Source organism: Rhinichthys klamathensis, unplaced genomic scaffold (genome assembly GCF_029890125.1).
Source record: "Rhinichthys klamathensis goyatoka isolate OS25496 unplaced genomic scaffold, OSU_Roscu_1.1 h1tg000874l_1, whole genome shotgun sequence".
In the NCBI taxonomy this organism is placed as follows: Eukaryota; Metazoa; Chordata; class Actinopteri; order Cypriniformes; family Leuciscidae; genus Rhinichthys; species Rhinichthys klamathensis.
In genome coordinates, this window is record NW_026607235.1 from 204,366 (window position 1) to 226,257 (window position 21,892).

At 40.1% G+C, this 21,892-nt stretch overlaps 1 protein-coding gene across 1 annotated transcript in view; it reads left to right on the forward strand.

Moving 5' to 3' along the window:
• slc24a5 (solute carrier family 24 member 5) overlaps positions 1-21,892 on the forward strand; it is a 32,316-nt gene that overhangs the window by 1,218 nt on the left and 9,206 nt on the right. Inside the window, exons 3-7 of the mRNA XM_056243955.1 lie at positions 3,813-3,896; positions 5,146-5,249; positions 7,168-7,268; positions 10,240-10,511; positions 12,284-12,490. Coding sequence (XP_056099930.1) covers positions 3,813-3,896; positions 5,146-5,249; positions 7,168-7,268; positions 10,240-10,511; positions 12,284-12,490 — 768 coding nt within the window. The remainder of the gene's footprint in view (positions 1-3,812; positions 3,897-5,145; positions 5,250-7,167; positions 7,269-10,239; positions 10,512-12,283; positions 12,491-21,892) is intronic.

Here is a 21,892-nt window from a genome sequence, read left to right on the forward strand (position 1 = left end):
CGACCATTACGGTTATATCTAAGCCCGAACCCGGCCCGACCATTACGGTTATATCTAAGCCCGAACCCGACCCGACCATTACGGTTATATCTAAGCCCGAACCCGGCCCGACCATTACGGTTATATCTAAGCCCGAACCCGACCCGACCTCAAATCATTTAACCCGACCCGACCCAACCCGACAATTACGGTTATATCTAAGCCCGAACCCGACCCGACCCGACCATTACGGTTATATCTAAGCCCGAACCCGACCCGACCTCAAATCATTTAACCCGACCCGACCCGGCCCGACCATTACGGTTATATCTAAGCCCGACCCGACCTCAAATCATTTAACCCGACCCGACCCGATCCGACCATTACGGTTATATCTAAGCCCGAACCCGACCCGGCCCGACCATTACGGTTATATCTAAGCCCGACCCGACCTCAAATCATTTAACCCGACCCGACCCGGCCCGACCATTACGGTTATATCTAAGCCCGACCCGACCTCAAATCATTTAACCCGACCCGACCCGATCCGACCATTACGGTTATATCTAAGCCCGAACCCGACCCGACCATTACGGTTATATCTAAGCCCGAACCCGACCCGAACCCGAAATCATTTAACCCGACCCGACCCGATCCGACCATTACGGTTATATCTAAGCCCGAACCCGACCCGGCCCGACCATTACGGTTATATCTAAGCCCGAACCCGACCCGGCCCGACCATTACGGTTATATCTAAGCCCGAACCCGACCCGACCCGACCATTACGGTTATATCTAAGCCCGACCCGAACCCGAAATCATTTAACCCGACCCGACCCGATCCGACCATTACGGTTATATCTAAGCCCGAACCCGAACCGGCCCGACCATTACGGTTATATCTAAGCCCGAACCCGACCCGGCCCGACCATTACGGTTATATCTAAGCCCGAACCCGACCCGACCCGACCATTACGGTTATATCTAAGCCCGAACCCGACCCGACCATTACGGTTATATCTAAGCCCGAACCCGACCCGACCCGACCATTACGGTTATATCTAAGCCCGAACCCGACCCGACCCGACCATTACGGTTATATCTAAGCCCGAACCCGACCCGAACCCGAAATCATTTAACCCGACCTGACCCGACCATTACGGTTATATCTAAGCCCGACCCGACCTCAAATCATTTAACCCGACCCGATCCGACCATTACGGTTATATCTAAGCCCGAACCCGACCCGACCCAACCATTACGGTTATATCTAAGCCCGAACCCGACCCGGCCCGACCATTACGGTTATATCTAGGCCCGAACCCGACCCGACCCGACCATTACGGTTATATCTAAGCCCGAACCCGACCCGACCTCAAATCATTTAACCCGACCCGACCCGGCCCGACCATTACGGTTATATCTAAGCCCGACCCGACCTCAAATCATTTAACCCGACCCGACCCGATCCGACCATTACGGTTATATCTAAGCCCGAACCCGACCCGACCATTACGGTTATATCTAAGCCCGAACCCGACCCGACCATTACGGTTATATCTAAGCCCGAACCCGACCCGGCCCGACCATTACGGTTATATCTAAGCCCGACCCGACCTCAAATCATTTAACCCGACCCGACCCGATCCGACCATTACGGTTATATCTAAGCCCGACCCGACCTCAAATCATTTAACCCGACCCGACCCGGCCCGACCATTACGGTTATATCTAAGCCCGACCCGACCTCAAATCATTTAACCCAGCCCGACCCGATCCGACCATTACGGTTATATCTAAGCCCGAACCCGACCCGACCATTACGGTTATATCTAAGCCCGAACCCGACCCGAACCCGAAATCATTTAACCCGACCCGACCCGATCCGACCATTACGGTTATATCTAAGCCCGAACCCGACCCGGCCCGACCATTACGGTTATATCTAAGCCCGAACCCGACCCGGCCCGACCATTACGGTTATATCTAAGCCCGAACCCGACCCGAACCCGAAATCATTTAACCCGACCTGACCCGACCATTACGGTTATATCTAAGCCCGACCCGACCTCAAATCATTTAACCCGACCCGACCCGATCCAACCATTACGGTTATATCTAAGCCCGAACCCGACCCGGCCCGACCATTACGGTTATATCTAAGCCCGAACCCGACCCGACCATTACGGTTATATCTAAGCCCGAACCCGACCTCAAATCATTTAACCCGACCCGACCCGATCCGACCATTACGGTTATATCTAAGCCCGAACCCGACCCGACCCAACCATTACGGTTATATCTAAGCCCGAACCCGACCCGGCCCGACCATTACGGTTATATCTAAGCCCGAACCCGACCTCAAATCATTTAACCCGACCCGACCCGATCCGACCATTACGGTTATATCTAAGCCCGAACCCGACCCGACCATTACGGTTATATCTAAGCCCGAACCCGACCCGAACCCGAAATCATTTAACCCGACCCGACCCGACCATTACGGTTATATCTAAGCCCGAACCCGACCTCAAATCATTTAACCCGACCCGACCCGATCCGACCATTACGGTTATATCTAAGCCCGAACCCGACCCGACCATTACGGTTATATCTAAGCCCGAACCCGACCCGAACCCGAAATCATTTAACCCGACCCGACCCGATCTGACCATTACGGTTATATCTAAGCCCGAACCCGACCCGGCCCGACCATTACGGTTATATCTAAGCCCGAACCCGACCCGATCCCGAAATCATTTAACCCGACCCGACCCGATCCGACCATTACGGTTATATCTAAGCCCGAACCCGACCCGAACCCGAAATCATTTAACCCGACCTGACCCGACCATTACGGTTATATCTAAGCCCGACCCCGACCCGGCCCGACCATTACGGTTATATCTAAGCCCGAACCCGACCCGAACCCGAAATCATTTAACCCGACCCGATCCGACCATTACGGTAATATCTAAGCCCGAACCCGACCCGGCCCGACCATTACGGTTATATCTAAGCCCGAACCCGACCCGAACCCGAAATCATTTAACCCGACCCGACACGACCCGACCCGACCATTACGGTTATATCTAAGCCCGAACCCGACCCGGCCCGACCATTACGGTTATATCTAAGCCCGAACCCGACCTCAAATCATTTAACCCGACCCGACCCGGCCCGACCATTACGGTTATATCTAAGCCCGAACCCGACCCGAACCCGAAATCATTTAACCCGACCCGACCCGATCCGACCATTACGGTTATATCTAAGCCCGAACCCGACCCGGCCCGACCATTACGGTTATATCTAAGCCCGAACCCGACCCGACCATTACGGTTATATCTAAGCCCGAACCCGACCCGACCCGATCCGACCATTACGGTTATATCTAAGCCCGAACCCGACCCGACCCGATCCGACCATTGCGGTTATATCTAAGCCCGAACCCGACCCGGCCCGACCATTACGGTTATATCTAAGCCCGAACCCGACCCGGCCCGACCATTACGGTTATATCTAAGCCCGAACCCGAAATCTTTTAACTCGAACCCGACCCAAACCCAGAATCATTTAACCCGAACAATCCCGACCCGACCATTACGGTTATATTTTTTAAGCCTGAACCCGAAATCATTTAACCGATCCGAACCTGACCCAACGATTAGAGTTATATTTTAAGCCCGAACCCGACCCAAACCCAGAATCATTTAACCCCAACCATCCCAACCCAACCATTACGGGTTATATTTTAAGCCCGAACCCGAAATCATTAACCCGACCCGACCCGACCACTTCGGTGACATCTCGGATCTGTTTGTGTTTCAGGGCTCGGTCTTTCACAAGATGTTGCCGGAGCCACTTTCATGGCAGCGGGAAGTTCGGCGCCAGAACTCGTCACTGCGTTTCTGGGTAATCTCCTTTCTTTTCTTGCTTTTGTAGGTGATCTTCTTCTTACAGGACAGAAATATCACAATCTCTCTAAAAGCCCTCTGGTGCTCCTCACATCGGTTAAAAATGTGTTTTCAATGAAATAATGTGCTATATTTTAGTTCGATAATGGTCTTTTATTTAATATTTTGTATTTTTTGGTACTAAATGATATATACGCTGTATTTATAAATAATCCATTTATTCACTTTTTGAGCGTAGACCTGAAAATGTCATTTCCTTATTTTTGTGGGCGGGGCTTGATTGCGTCTGTGGGGAACTGATTGGATGGTTGTGGTTTGCTATTGGCTGATCTCATGTGAGTGACAGGTTATAGCCCCGCCCATATCATCATTTTTATTATTTTATTGTGTTTTAATTTACACCCGCTGTAAACAGCAGTGTAAAGCTCCCAGATGACTAATCATTTCCCACAACTCATATTGTCGGGAGCTTTTTGTCTAATGAAATTTCTTGGAACGATAGTTTTGATGTTTTTTTTTCTCAGCGGAACAATCTTAAAAACACATTAAATAAAAGTACAAGCAACTCTGATCGACTGAAGAGATCATCACAGCCTCACTTTCATTCTGGTGAATAAGGTCTATATTCCACAAAAACAAGAATTGTCCGCTTTTTTTTCTGTATTTTTATTGATGTTTTTCAAAAATACAACATTTAGAAAGACAGGAAAAAAGTAAACAATAGAACAGAACTTTTTGTTTTGTCGGCGTATAGATTCACATATAGTCTCTGATTGTTTACATTACAGTTCTCGATCAACATCTTCCAGTATTTTAGAAATACGTTCTTTTTAAGTCTCAAAATGAAAGTAAATTCTTCGATATTACATATTTCTTTAACAATTTCTATCCATTCTCCAAGTAAGCGGATGCCTTGTAATACTCCCATTAATATATGAGCAGGATCTGAGTGTGTGGTGTTCACAGATACACTGTGATGACATTTTCATAAATACCTCAAATCTTTTGGATCTCCATGAAAACCATGTTCCAGAAAGTTATATTTTGAACTCCGGAATTCATGAATCATAATTGTGGTGTAGATAATTTTGACTTTTAATTTAGTTTCGCACTAGATTGTTCCATGCAACCCTCTTTCCATCTCTGTGTATAGATAACTGTATGTTGTGTCTTGCTTCATTTGAAATGTTTAATATTTAATAAATGTCTAACATTATTAAACGCAGTGTGTGTGAATGCGTCCTCAGGTGTGTTTGTGACTAAAGGAGACATCGGCGTGAGCACCATCATGGGGTCGGCCGTGTACAACCTCCTGTGCATCTGTGCGGCGTGCGGCCTCCTGACCTCTGTGGTGCGTGACATCATCATTACCAGTGTTGGGAATAACGCCGTTATCTTTCTCTAACGAGTAATCAAACGAATTACTGTTTCCCCCGTTAGAACGCCGTTACCGTTACTGACAATAAAATGCGGCGTTACTATAGCCTAATTGAGCTCACTGAAGCGGTTTTCATCCGAGTAGGCTCTCTCTCCACCATAGGACCTGCAACGTTTTTTCTCTGGTGTGTGTGTGTGTGTGTGTGTGTGTGTGTTTATGAGGCGCCGGACTGGACAAAAGCGCAGCGAATGCACGAGAGAGACCGAGTGTGTCCGAGCATAGCATTATATAGTTTGTTTATAAATAAATTACAAATTTCAGCATTAGAGTAATCTATGTAGCCTATTGGTATCATCTGCAACGTTCTGGGAGCACTTCTTGTTAAACTGTTAATCATTTTAATTTGCACTACAAAGAGTGTATGTATATATATTTTTTATTAATTATTCATTTTTGGTACATTTCTTAAGAAGATTAATTTATTTTCAGACTTATTTTTTGGGCCAGTTGTGGTCTGTGCAATATTAAATATTAAAAGTTCTAAACCATCTATTATGTTTTATTGTTATACTATAGTAATGCTAATATTTAAAATAATAGTGGCTATTGAATTTAATAGGTGTCTCTCACATTGTCCCACAGCAACATTACAATAGTGTAGATTACTGTACAATGTTTTATAATTATTTATTCTATAGTGTCCATTTCATTAATTTAACATATGTAATATTGGGGGCATCCAAGTTATTTGACATAGGCCTATTTGAGCTTTTTTTTAAAAAAAAGTAACGCAATAGTTACTTTCCCGGGTAATTAGTTACTTTTATAATGATTTAATGAGTTACTAACTCAGTTACTATTTGTGAGAAGTAACTAGTAACTATAACTAATTACTTTTTTTAAGTAACATGCCCAACCAACACTGATCATTACCCAGACTCCCTCAGTCTCGGCGCGAGGAGTCCGCACGGACCGGGTGTGGGCCGACACTTCACGGGCTTTCGCACCGGAGGAACCGTCTCATAGTTCCTGTTGGCGGATGTTGGCGTGTTTGTTCGCACCGCAGGAACTACAGGTGAACCTCGGAAAATTAGAATATGGTGCAAAAGTTCATTTATTTCAGTAATTCAACTTAAAAGGTGAAACTAATATATTATATAGACTCATTACAAGCAAAGTGAGATATTTCAAGCCTTTATTTGTTATAATTTTGATGATTATAAAGGCTTGAAATATCTCACTTTGCATGTAATGAGTCTATATAATATATTAGTTTCACCTTTTAAGTTGAATTACTGAAATAAATGAACTTTTGCACCATATTCTAATTTTCCGAGGTTCACCTGTAGGAGCGATGTTAGCTCTAGGAACTCCTTTACTAATTTACTCCTCCAGAGTCGGTCTAACCCTGCGCTATAGGAACTACAGTGACGTTAGTGTTCTCTGATTGGCCGAACGCACGCGAAACACCAGCACCCGCCATCATTAAAAAAACAGATTATAGCCTATATATTTACTCCACAAACGAACTCTAAGAACATGTAAAACAGAGATAGATGAGCCTCTTAATCTTTACACTGAGGAGAAACTCTGAGGGACCGAGAGAAACATGATGATGTATTTCTGCTCAGCAACACTGGGCATCAACACACGCCATACGCTAATAACTGTTCATTACTGTCTACTTTCTGTGTATAACAGTTCAATCTAATAACGTGTTGGACAGGACTGATAGACAGATCGTTAACCCTGGTGTTAGTTCCTATAACTACCCTGATGTTGCTGTCTGGGATATTAATGAGCTGTAAGCGTGTCGGTGTGTGTCTGTTGCCTCTGTATCTCACGTGTTTGTGTGTGTGTGTGTGTGTGTGTGTGTGTGTGCTCTGTTCAGACGGCTCGTCTCACATGCTGGCCGTTATTCAGAGACTGTCTCGCATACGCCATCAGCGTCGCCGCCGTCATCGCCATCATCTCAGATAACAGAGTTTACTGGTGAGTCTGTGATGCTAACATTAATACGTTCTAAGAATGTTTTGCTATATAAGTATTAGTTCACTTCAGAATTTAAATTTCCTGATAGTTTACTCTCCCGCACGTCATCCAAGATGTTCATGTGTTTCTTTCTTCTTTCTTCGGTTTTTGAGGAACACACTCCAGGGTTTCTCCATATAGTGACTTCAATGGTCCAACGGGTCGAAGGTCCAGATGTGAGTTTCAGTGCAGCTTCAAAGTCTCGACACGATCCAGCCGAGGAATAAGAGTCTGATCTAGACAAACCAGCGGACATTTATAACAAAATACACATTTACCGTAATTCCTCAAATAAAGGCCGGGGCCTTTATTTACCTGAACTGCAGATGGTAGCCGGCTTTTATTTGAAGCAGGCTTTTATTAGAGGCAGGCCTTTATTTCTAATTCGCGATCCCCGCCCGCGATATTTTTTTTCACAGGATGGTAGGGGAAGACTCATTAATATTCATTAGGGAACTCATCACTGATTGGTCTTAACCCCAGTGACGGGTAGGTTTAGGGGCGGGGTTAGGGGTAAGTCATCAGACCCCCAGTGACGGGTAGGTTTAGGGGCGGGGTTAGGGGCGGGGTTAGGGGTAGGTCATCAGACCAATCAGGGATGAGTTCCCTAATGAATATTCATGAGTCTTCCCCTACCATCCTGTGAAAAAAAATATCGCTCCCCGCCCGCCCGCCAGCCAAGTTTCCATGGTGACGCGTCATGCTTGGCACGTGTTCACCACAGCCAAAATAGCGCTGTATGACAGATGTAGCGCTTTTATTTCTAAATATTAACAAACTTGCTTACCATGTCATCAACTATCTTCTATTCTGACTCTCAAATCCGTGTAAGTGAGTTTGTTTTGTCGTTTAAAACCCTTTATAAATGATCTTGATCTGTAACGTGAGATGGGCACCGCAGTTCGGAGATTCCTGTTGTATTTGTTAAGTTACAGCGCGTGAATTCTTCAGTTTCTCCCGAAATACATGAAAGTAAGTGGCCGGTGAACTGGGAGAAGAATAGAGTAAACTTTATAGTTACTTACACACTGTGTATCTGATATGAATAAAACACGTCGCCAAATATATTTGAATGGATTGTTATTGCTGCTTCCATAGACACCATTGTGTATTTTACAAACTATAAATTTATTGTTTTGCTATAAATCATATCTATTTAAATGTCTGAAACCTAAAATAAACATGTGGTTAAAAACACTGAATAGTTGTGATATATGACAAGCGCTGAGCGAGTCCGTCTTTGAGTGTACACTCATTTAAAGTGTACCTATTCACACTATTTTTTCCCCGGCCTTAATTTGAGACCGGCCTTTATTTGTCCGCGTTGACCACGCCCCCGGCCACTATCAGAGGCCCGGCGTTTATTTGAATACCGGTCTTTATTTGAGGAATTACGGTATATACTTTTATCCACTAATGCTGGTCTTGCTCGAGCTGTGATGCGACACACATTACGTGATCAGGGTGAAAGGTCAAGCGTGACGTAGGTGTAAGAACAGACCCAGTGTTTACAGAGTGAACGTGCAACGACTGAGTCAAACGCCATTTACAATAAACAAATAAATAAAAGGTAAAACAACGATGTCGGATGATTTTGAAGTTGGAGGAGAAAATGAGAGTTTTTCGCCCTACTCTACATTTCTGAACCGGAACACGCTTGACCTTTCACCCTGATGATGTAATGTGTGACGCATCACAGCTCGAGCAAGACCAGCATTAGTGGATAAAAGTATATAAATGTGTATTTTGTTATAAATGTCGGCTGGTTTGTCTAGATCAGACTCTTATTCCTCGGCTGGATCGTGTCGAGACTTTGAAGCTGCACTGAAACTCACATCTGGACCTTCGACCCGTTGGACCCCATTGAAGTCACTATATGGAGAAACCCTGGAGTGTGTTCCTCAAAAACCTTCCTTTCTGTCCCACTGAAGAAAGAAAGACGTGAACATCTTGGGTGACGTGCGGGAGAGTAAACTATCAGGACATTTTTATTACAAAATGAACTCCTCCTTTAAGGTATTAAAAAGGGAACGTTCCACTTTATTCGGTGTCTCTGATCCGTCAAAACATCTCGAAGTGCTTGAGCTACGGATGCGGACAACGCACACAATCGAACACGATCCGAATTTTTTTATGACGGTTGTATTTATTTTTTAACGTGTAGCTCGTGTATTTTCTGCTTTTCTGTTGCATCTGTTTATTATAAGTTTGGTGACTACACTCTTAATCTGGCGCTCTTCTGCATATGTCGGTCAAAAATTACCAATTTTTTATTTTTATTTCAATGAAATGAATGTACTATATTTTAGTTTGACGTTTTTTATTTAATATTTTGTATTTTTAGGGGATTTTATGGTACTAAATTATATTTACGCTGTATTTATAATCCATTTATTCACTTTTTGAGCGTAGACCATTTCAGCTTAAACTGGTAAATCTTGAACGCTTTAGAGCGACAGACTGAAGTTTGATCTCAGACGACACTTGGCAGATTATTGCTGAAGTGAAGTTTTCAAATGTGAATTTAAAAAAAGTTACAGAATTTCACATTTAGTGTTATAAAAAAATGTGCAAAAATACTATTTTCAAAAACATGTTTTACTCTAAAACTAAGAAAATCAAGCCATAAATCGAAACATTTTAAACGTGATTGACACAACAATGTGAGGTCGTATTTATTTTTAACGTGCGAAAATTTCGAACTCATTGTGTACGGACCCTAACGGTGCAGGAATGAACCGAATTAACGTAAGAATTCTGTAATCTTTCCTGTAGCTCAAACAGTAGAGCGCCAAGGTCACAGGTTCGATCCCCAGGGAAAGCCAGAACTGATGAGAATGTAAACGTGTGCCTTGAAATGCAATGTGAGTGGCTTTGGATAAAAGCGTCTGCCAAATGCATGAATGTAACGTGCGCCGTGTGTGTGTGTCAGGTATGACGGCGCGTGCCTCCTGCTGGTGTACGGTGTGTATGTGCTGGTGCTGTGCTTCGACCTGAGGATCAGCGAGTACGTGCTGCGGCGCTTCAGCCCGTGTTGTGTGTGTGTGAGCAAGAGCTCGGGCGAGGAGCAGCCGCTGGTGGGATGGAGCGACGGCAGTCTGCGAGTTCACCGGCGCTCCCGAGCCGACAGCGGGATCTTCCAGGACGACTCCGGCTACTCCCAGCTCTCGCTCAGCCTGCACGGCCTCAACGAGATCGGACAAGGTACGCGATGACCTCACACACCGGCTTGCATCTGTTTCTGTTTATTATCATGTTGGGGACCACTCTTCAGTCTGGCGCTTGACAGGGGTGGTGATGGCGCAGTGGATAAGACACGTGCCTTTGGTGTGAGAGACCCGGGTTCGAATCCACTGTGAGACACCCTGAGCAAGACACTTAACCCCTAGTTGCTCCAGAGGCGTGCGACCTCTGACATATATAGCAATTGTAAGTCGCTTTGGATAAGCGTCAGCTAAATGAATAAATGTAAATGTACCACTCTTAAAAATAAAGGTTCCAAAAGGGTGTTTTTGCAGCGATGCCATAAAAAAAAAAATTTGGCTCCCCAAAGAACCTTGTAGTGATCAGTTCTTAAAAGAACCATTTGGTGCTTTTCGGTCATCTTTAAAAAAAATTACATTTGTTTTTTCCCCCGAATTTTTTACTTCATCGGAATGGTACGAAACTTGGTAAAGGTTTTGGCACTTGCTGTGTGAACACACAAAATCATGGAAGTGATTCGAACAGGTTTAATGATCCTGATAACAACGGTCCCACTTGTGCTCCTCGCGGTCAGAAACGAGCGCATTGTAAATGAATGAGAGTTTCCTCTAGTGGAAGCGTGTGGAACTGCAGCCGAACACACTCTCACTGACGCTCGATTACTGAGAGATCGGCTCACATGTGGAACACACTGGGGGAGAGTTACGGATTTGATTTTCTTGCAGTTTTAGGGAAATACGTGATTTTGAAAATATATATTTCATAAAAAAAGATACAGAATTTTAAGTTTATTGTTATGAAAAATGTGCAAAAATACTATTTAAATTTTTTATAAGTTCACTTTTTAAAACTTTGACAATAATCTGCCGAGTGTCGTCTTTGAGAAGAGACCAAACTTCATTCTGTCGCTCTAAAGAATTCAAAATTTACCATTTTAAGTTGGAAATGTAATTCTTAGTCTACCTTTTAAAAGTGAATAAATGGATTATAAATACAGCGTAAATAAAATTTAGTACCATAAAATCCCCTAAAAACACAAAATATTAAATTAAAAACATTATCGAACTAAAATATAGTACATTCATTTAATTGAAATAAAAAAATCTATTTGTATAAATGTTGCCCGACACACGAAGAGCACCAGGGTTAACTCTTTCCCCGCCGGTGGTTCAAAACAGTGTCCAGCCACCGCCAGCGCGTTTGACCATTTTCACAAAGATGTCATGACCTCCGGAATATTTAGTTGTATGAACTCTGAATATGCAAAATATCAAAAGAAAGAACCTCTGATTTTAATCAAAACAACTTTATTCTAGCTTTTTTATCAACACTTTAATGTGGGTAAGGTTCATAAAAAAACAAACATTTTGAGCAAAAAGCGGAGAAAATCATGTTTTTGTAAAAAAAAAAAAGTGATTCAGAATGACGATGTAAACACAGATGGAGTCGATCGAGTCCATCAACACCCTCAGAGCTTCAGCCCCAGAACTCGTCCATTTCGATATCCGCACTTTTTTATGGAAGCGCTATATAAATGCCTCATTCATTTCATTGAGTAATATTAGGCAGTTTTGATTTCTATGCTGTTTGATGAGCATGTCTTCACTCGCTTATTTCTGCGTGTTTAGATCAGGAGGTTCTGTAATCTGATAGGAGACGTGTAATAGCGCCCCCTACCGTAATACAGTGAAAACACGGGAAGTGTAATTTGGGAAACACCCGAGCGTGTTCAGTGTGAACGGCAGCCTCACGCTCGCACGTTTCTCTCTCAGAGCAGAAGAGTGTGTTCTCGATGCCCGAACACGACCTGAAGCGGATCCTGTGGGTTCTGTCTCTGCCGGCCGTCGTGTTGCTGTTCCTGACCGTTCCCGACTGCAGGAGACGCTTCTGGAAGAGATGGTACATGATCACGTTCCTGATGTCTGCCGTCTGGATCTCCGCCTTCACATACGTCCTGGTGTGGATGGTCACCATCGTGGGTAAGAGTGTGTGTGTGTGTGTGTGTTCTGCGAATCATGATCAGCCAGATGAGCTACAGGCTCTACAAGTTAAGTCAAAATTATTTGCGCAGCACTTTTCACAATACACGTTTCCAAAGCATCTTTACCCGAAGGTCATAGAGTTATAAATATATAGTGAGATATAATGATGATATGAGTGATCGTCCGGATTTAGATCTAAATATTCTGTATTTATAGTGTTGTCTAGAACAATATCAGTGCAGCAGCGACTCAAAACTACTGAGAGATCAAGACAATTAAGAGATTTAAAAATTGTCAGTTTTGTTTGATTATAAATTTAAATATTGTCAGTTTTGTTCCATTTAGAGATTTAAATATTGTCAGTTTTGTTCGATTATAAATGTAAATATTGTCAGTTTTGTTCGATTATAGATTTAAATATTGATTGTCGGTTTTGTTCGATTATAAATGTAAATATTGTTAGTTTTGTTCCATTTAGATATTTCAATATTGTCGGTTTTGTTCGATTATAGATTTAAATATTGTTAGTTTTGTTCCATTTAGAGATTTAAATATTGTCGGTTTTGTTCGATTATAGATTTAAATATTGTTAGTTTTGTTCGATTATAAATGTAAATATTGTCGGTTTTGTTCGATTATAGATTTAAATATTGTCGGTTTTGTTCGATTATAGATTTAAATATTGTCAGTTTTGTTCCATTTAGAGATTTAAATATTGTCAGTTTTGTTCCATTTAGAGATTTAAATATTGTCAGTTTTGTTCGATTATAAATGTAAATATTGTCAGTTTTGTTCGATTATAGATTTAAATATTGATTGTCGGTTTTGTTCGATTATAAATGTAAATATTGTTAGTTTTGTTCCATTTAGATATTTAAATATTGTCGGTTTTGTTCGATTATAGATTTAAATATTGTCAGTTTTGTTCCATTTAGAGATTTAAATATTGTCAGTTTTGTTCCATTTAGATATTTAAATATTGTCGGTTTTGTTCGATTATAGATTTAAATATTGTTAGTTTTGTTCCATTTAGAGATTTAAATATTGTCAGTTTTGTTCCATTTAGAGATTTAAATATTGTCAGTTTTGTTCGATTATAGATTTAAATATTGTTAGTTTTGTTCCATTTAGAGATTTAAATATTGTCAGTTTTGTTCCATTTAGAGATTTAAATATTGTCAGTTTTGTTCGATTATAGATTTAAATATTGATTGTCGGTTTTGTTCGATTATAAATGTAAATATTGTTAGTTTTGTTCCATTTAGAGATTTAAATATTGTCGGTTTTGTTCGATTATAGATTTAAATATTGTTAGTTTTGTTCCATTTAGAGATTTAAATATTGTCAGTTTTGTTCCATTTAGAGATTTAAATATTGTCAGTTTTGTTCGATTATAGATTTAAATATTGTCGGTTTTGTTCGATTATAAATGTAAATATTGTCGGTTTTGTTCAATTATAGATTTAAATATTGTCGGTTTTGTTCGATTATAAATGTAAATATTGTCGGTTTTGTTCAATTATAGATTTAAATATTGTCAGTTTTGTTCCATTTAGAGATTTAAATATTGTCAGTTTTGTTCGATTATAGATTTAAATATTGTCAGTTTTGTTCGATTATAGATTTAAATATTGTCGGTTTTGTTCGATTATAGATTTAAATATTGTTAGTTTTGTTCCATTTAGAGATTTAAATATTGTCAGTTTTGTTCCATTTAGAGATTTAAATATTGTCAGTTTTGTTCGATTATAGATTTAAATATTGTTAGTTTTGTTCCATTTAGAGATTTAAATATTGTCAGTTTTGTTCCATTTAGAGATTTAAATATTGTCAGTTTTGTTCGATTATAGATTTAAATATTGATTGTCGGTTTTGTTCGATTATAAATGTAAATATTGTTAGTTTTGTTCCATTTAGAGATTTAAATATTGTCGGTTTTGTTCGATTATAGATTTAAATATTGTTAGTTTTGTTCCATTTAGAGATTTAAATATTGTCAGTTTTGTTCCATTTAGAGATTTAAATATTGTCAGTTTTGTTCGATTATAGATTTAAATATTGTCGGTTTTGTTCGATTATAAATGTAAATATTGTCGGTTTTGTTCAATTATAGATTTAAATATTGTCGGTTTTGTTCGATTATAGATTTAAATATTGTCAGTTTTGTTACATTTAGATATTTAAATATTGTCAGTTTTGTTCGATTATAGATTTAAATATTGTCGGTTTTGTTCGATTATAGATTTAAATATTGTCGGTTACGTTCGACTATAAATTTAAATATTGTCAGTTTTGTTCCATTTAGAGATTTAAATATTGTCAGTTTTGTTCGATTATAGATTTAAATATTGTCAGTTTTGTTCGATTATAGATTTAAATATTGTCGGTTTTGTTCGATTATAAATTTAAATGTTGTCGGTTACGTTCGACTATAAATTTAAATATTGTCAGTTTTGTTCCATTTAGAGATTTAAATATTGTCAGTTTTGTTCGATTATAGATTTAAATATTGTCAGTTTCGTTCGATTATAGATTTAAATATTGTCGGTTTTGTTCGATTATAAATTTAAATATTGTCGGTTACGTTCGACTATAAATTTAAATATTGTCAGTTTTGTTCCATTTAGAGATTTAAATATTGTCAGTTTTGTTCGATTATAGATTTAAATATTGTCGGTTTTGTTCGATTATAAATTTAAATATTGTTGGGTTAGTTCGAATAAGAGATTTGTTCCAAGCAAGAATAAACAATTCTCAAAAGATACTTTTTGCCCAGACAACAACAAAGTGTCGGCCTAGATCCGGTACATGTGGACTCCATGCGTGCCGGATCAGGACCGGATTAGGGCCGACACTATGTTGCTGTCTAGGTGTAAAAGAGTCTGATGTGAGTTTAACACTTTCCAAATTTAATTAGCAGTTATTTAAGCAATGATGCTGAGAATTATAGAGTATGGCTTTAATTTCAGTTAGTAATGTCTCTGATTTCATTTCTTGGAAATGGCTTGTACTGCGGTGATGATTGAATACTTCTAAAGTCGACACACATTGCTTTAACTTCAGGCTTACGGAACAATTCTCAAACATTTCAGTTTTTTGGCATTAGTGCTGAAACCTGCAGATCTTTGGTGATAAACATGCGATGTGTGCAGTGATGGACTTTCTGAAGCGTGTGGAGTCTTGAAGACATGAAACTGAGGAAGTTCAGAGATCTCTGTATCACATGCATTATTATCGTTCCGCATGTCAGTCATGTTTCTGGAACATTTCAGTGCAGTGTTGTGGATTTAGCAGAAATTTTGAGTTTTTAGAAAAAAAGTTTGGAGATTTAAATATTATCGTTTTTGTTCCATTAAGAGATTAATATATTATAGTTTTTTTTTCGATTATAGATTTAAATATTATCGTTTTTTTTCGATTATAGATTTATATATTGTCGTTTTTGTTCCATTAAGACATTTAAATATCGGTTTTGTTCATTATAGATTTAAATATTGTCAATTAAGAGATTTAAATATTATCGGTTTTGTTCCATTAAGTTATTTAATTATTGTCGGTTTTGTAGAGAAATATAGAGTATGGCTTTAATTTCCGTTAGTAACGTGTCTGATCTCATCAGTGTCAGTTCTGATGTCTTCTTTCTCACGGATCCAGCTTCACTGTGTGTGTTCAGCCCCAGTCACTGCAGACGTTCAGGGTTTGAGCGGGTCACACACAGACGGGTCACATGCTCCCTGAGTCCATTCCTGAAATGCCAGCGCTGTATCCTGAAGGATTATGATGCTGTCGGCAGAAACCATGTGATGCGGCCGCATATAATAGGATTATTATCCTGCACACGGTCACACAGATTCACATGAGCTTTAGAGCCGACACTGAAGAGCAGGTGCCGGAGAGAAAGAGCTGCGAGTTTGAACTTTAGAGCTCAGAGACGCCGGCGCGCCGGTCACATGCTCAGCAGAACAACTGTTTTTTGGTTACACTTTATTTTAAGATAGGATTAGTTGCATGTAATTATGCATAATTCACTGTTATTACTATGGTAAGTACACGTAACATATGTAACAAGGACACTGTAAAATAAAGTGTTAAAAAAAATCTTCAAAATTCACTGTACATTTGGTAACACTTTATTTTACAGTGTCCTTGTTGCATATGTTACATGTACTTACCATAGTAATAACAGTAAAGTATGCATAATTACATGCAACTAACCCTCAACCACATCCTAATCCTACCCTAACCCTATAGTAAGTACATGTAGTTAATTAATATTACTCAGTACTTAAATATATAATTACACTGTAACAATGACACCTTAAAATAGTGTAAACGAACATTTCTTTTAAATCGATCTTTTGCTTTATATTTACACTACCAGTCAAAAGTTTTTGAAAGAGTCTCTTCTGTTCACCAAGGCTGCATGTGTTTGAGCAAACATACACTAAAATTGTGAAATATTACTCCAGTGTAAATCATCTGTTTTCTATGTGAATATACAGTAAAGTGTAATTTATTCCTGTGATCAAAGCTGAATTTTCAGCATTACTCCAGTCTTCAGTGTCACATGATCCTGCAGAAATCACTCTAATATGAGGATCTGATGCTCAAGAAACATTTATGATAATTATCAGTGTTGTAAACAGTTGTGCTGCTTCAGATTTTTGAGGTGTTGTGTAACATGCAGGATGCCAGAAAATGACATCACAAAGGACTCTGGTTCACTATTAAAGGGGTCATATAATGGTACATGCACTTTTTTAAGTTGATTGTACTGAAATGTGTGTTGGCAGTGCCTGTACACAACCATCATATAATGATAAAAATCCATCCAGTGGTTTTGTTTTAATCTCCTTATATGTTTTCCCCTGCCTCAAATCGAGCCGTTCGACCGTGTGACGTCACACGCTCGGAAGCCCCTCCCACGATTGTTGATTGATAGGCGCGTTTCAACACAGACCCGCCCTCGCTCGTGAGAGCTGTCAATCATAGTCTGCGCGGACCGGCGCGCTCATTGTTGATATGCTGGAGCACTGTCTATGAGCAGAATGGCGTCTAAGCGATTGTGGTGTTCTGTTCTTGGGTGTAATAACGAACACAGTCATTTTAATGTTCCTAAATCCGAACCGCTGAAGACGCAGTGGCTGAGTTTGTTTTCGAAGGGAATATTCCCCACGAGCAACGTCAATGCTCTCATGTTTGCGTGAATCATTTCTCACCAGACTGCTTTATAAACGAGGATCAGTATAAAGCTGGTTTTGCTAAGCAGCTGCTCCTGAATAAAGGATCGGTACCAGATATTCGTGTTCCTGCTGAACCTCTAGAAGAACTGAAGTGAGTGTAACGTTTTATTAACCTCTTAACCTTCTCCAGAGCGTCGGCGCACTGAAGCGTTTTTTTATTTATTTAGTTCAAATATACTATCAGATTTAATGTTATACCTTGACAAACTATACATCATTAAAAAGATATAAGACTCAAGATTCAGTATTTGACCACTATTGTATTCTGAGAAACTTATAGTGACAGTTATGTCTTAATTTGTGTCAGGAGTTATGAAATGAAAAAAACGAGTCGATACCTTTAATATGAATTATGAGCGTCAGCTGGTCCATTCATAAAAAACACTCCGTGCTGTCCTCATGATAGCGATTCACAAAACAACGTCCCTGAGGGCTTTTAGCTCAACAATGTGCAGATGTGGAGAAATATTGATATATTCTCATAGATTCACATCATATTTCTATAGACAGGAATAATATTTATTGAATTTATACCCAAATGCGTCGATGTAATCATAATGATCGCTTCTTCCTGAGATGTGCTGTGTTTTCCATTCATACCAATAGCATGGGGGCGCTATTATGTCCAATAAAAGTCCATATATGGATCATGAAGAAGACCCATAGTCATGTGACATTCCAGGACGTCACTGAGTGATACAGAAAGTACAGAGATCGCTGTAACATGCAGATAAAGATGTTTTGAAGACAATAAACATGATTGCAATGATATTTGAGCTACCTGTGTTCTTCAAGCCATGCCAGGTATTTCATAATAATAGATTATATTTATAATGTAATGCTAATCGATATAGATTTCATCATCGTTCAGAACACTAAATAATACATTTTCTGTCTGATTTTTTTTTTTATCTGAAGCCAAGTTAGATCACAGAAGATTATTTAAAACACTAGACTTGCGTTATATAGTGAGTTTGGAGCGCAAACATAGTTTTAATCTCATAAATGGTCGTGTATTGATGGTGTGCTAAGCTAACATGCTAGCGAGCCCAGGCGCACCTGCCACGAGCAGTTATTGTTTTATGATTTTTTTCTAAATAGGAATGCTTACTGAAATGTTTCAGTGCATTTGATACCAGTTTCAAATATTTAGTGAGAACTTTGATAAAAGAAATTAGGGTTTGAAACCCTATGAATAGCTTGTGAATAGCCAGTCGTTAGTAGCTATAATGCAGACAAAAGAAATGCATATTTAGAGCCATAATAACCAGTCTGGAGAGGTGTAAATGTGTGCAGGGGAGACTGAGACTGAATGGGGCACCACAAAACAATAGAGACAATAGACTGAATAGATGACTCAGAAGATGACTAAACATCAGTTTGCTAATAGAGTCTAATCAAAATAAAGTAATTTGACATGATCTTGAAAAACATTTAACTAAATACAGAGCTTTATACTTATCATTTTCAGATTTTAAATATAAAATGGTCACACATATGGCTTTAGCTGCAGTGCATTTCTAGATTGCTCCAGGGCCAACTTCAATTTTATTTTCATGAAGATGTTTCATAAAAATAAATTTCTAATAACTTTACAAAACTTTGAAGCTATTTAAAATTGTTTTTTTCATTATGACAATAATTAATTCTACATTTACAATAAACAACCAAGTGTCAGCTTTCAAATGAGATCATACTTGTGCTTTTAGTGCAAAGGGTTCATGAACTGTATCTGTTTTAGTTTGGGTATGTCATTTCTGGGGATTTTTCAATAGTGGGCTTGAAGCTTAACAGGTTAAACTTTATATTAATATTTATATCTTTGCAAATCGCTTCACGATGAATGAGTCTAAGGTTTACACTCAGGGTACATTACTGCATGTTTTCTATGTACGACGTTCTCCATATAATTCATAATCCCACGTTTATAATGAACAACACGTTATGGTATTGTGTTACAAACGTGTACGCATAGAACAGAGAGGCGGAGTCAGCAAAGCTCATGATCATTTAAAGTCATATGCACTGAAACGGCGTGCTGAAAACAGAGCTGTTTTTGACCAGGTAAAATAAGTGTTTTCTTCCAAATCTAATGAGAATTTTTAATTAAAGTATATTATAAACTTTTAATTTAGACCCTAAAGAATCATATTAGCTTGTACAAAAATGGCATTATATGACCCCTTTAAAACTCCAGATAATTTGTTTCTGATCATTTATTATGACAAAGTTGTCAAAAGGTGAAACCCCAAGAAAACATCATAATTAAAAAAATCATAATATTTAACCTAAATTAAAAAAAAGTATTTTGTTTAATAAGTTTATATTTCATGAACTTATACAGTAATGGTATAATGTGTAAGAAAATTGGAAAATAACATTCAAACTGTCAAGAAATGTATTGTATACTTAATACGTAGAACCTTAAAGGGTTCCTTCAGGCGCTTCATATGTAGAACCTTAAAGGGTTCCGTCAGGCGCTTCATATGTAGAACCTTAAAGGGTTCCGTCAGGCGCTTCATATGTAGAACCTTAAAGGGCTCCGTCAGGCGCTTCATATGTAGAACCTTAAAGGGTTCCGTCAGGCGCTTCATATGTAGAACCTTAAAGGGCTCCGTCAGGCGCTTCATATGTAGAACCTTAAAGGGTTCCGTCAGGCGCTTCATATGTAGAACCTTAAAGGGCTCCGTCAGGGGCTTCATATGTAGAACCTTAAAGGGTTCCGTCAGGCGCTTCATATGTAGAAACTTAAAGGGCTCCGTCAGGCGCTTCATATGTAGAACCTTAAAGGGTTCCGTCAGGCGCTTCATATGGAGAACCTTAAAGGGTTCCGTCAGGCGCTTCATATGTAGAACCTTAAAGGGTTCCGTCAGGCGCTTCATATGTAGAACCTTAAAGGGTTCCGTCAGGCGCTTCATATGTAGAACCTTAAAGGGTTCCGTCAGGCGCTTCATATGTAGAACCTTAAAGGGTTCCGTCAGGCGCTTCATATGTAGAACCTTAAAGGGTTCCGTCAGGCGCTTCATATGTAGAACCTTAAAGGGTTCCGTCAGGCGCTTCATATGTAGAACCTTAAAGGGTTCCGTCAGGCGCTTCATATGTAGAACCTTAAAGGGTTCCGTCAGGCGCTTCATATGTAGAATCTTAAAGGGTTCCGTCAGGCGCTTCATATGTAGAACCTTAAAGGGTTTCGTCAGGCGCTTCATATGTAGAACCTTAAAGGGTTCCGTCAGGCGCTTCATATGTAGAACCTTAAAGGGTTCCGTCAGGCGCTTCATATGTAGAACCTTAAAGGGTTTCGTCAGGCGCTTTATATGTAGAACCTTAAAGGGTTCCGTCAGGCGCTTCATATGTAGAACCTTAAAGGGTTCCGTCAGGCGTTTCATATGTAGAACCTTAAAGGGTTTCGTCAGGCGCTTTATATGTAGAACCTTAAAGGATTCGTCAGGCGCTTCATATGTAGAACCTTAAAGGGTTCCGTCAGGCGCTTCATATGTAGAACCTTAAAGGGCTCCGTCAGGCGCTTCATATGTAGAACCTTAAAGGGTTCCGTCAGGGGCTTCATATGTAGAACCTTAAAGGGCTCCGTCAGGCGCTTCATATGTAGAACCTTAAAGGGCTCCGTCAGGCGCTTCATATGTAGAACCTTAAAGGGTTCCGTCAGGGGCTTCATATGTAGAACCTTAAAGGGTTCCGTCAGGCGCTTCATATGTAGAACCTTAAAGGGTTCCGTCAGGGGCTTCATATGTAGAACCTTAAAGGGTTCCGTCAGGGGCTTCATATGTAGAACCTTAAAGGGCTCCGTCAGGCGCTTCATATGTAGAACCTTAAAGGGTTCCGTCAGGGGCTTCATATGTAGAACCTTAAAGGGTTCCGTCAGGGGCTTCATATGTAGAACCTTAAAGGGTTCCGTCAGGCGCTTCATATGTAGAACCTTAAAGGGTTCCGTCAGGGGCTTCATATGTAGAACCTTAAAGGGTTCCGTCAGGGGCTTCATATGTAGAACCTTAAAGGGTTCCGTCAGGCGCTTCATATGTAGAACCTTAAAGGGCTCCGTCAGGCGCTTCATATGTAGAACCTTAAAGGGTTCCGTCAGGGGCTTCATATGTAGAACCTTAAAGGGCTCCGTCAGGCGCTTCATATGTAGAACCTTAAA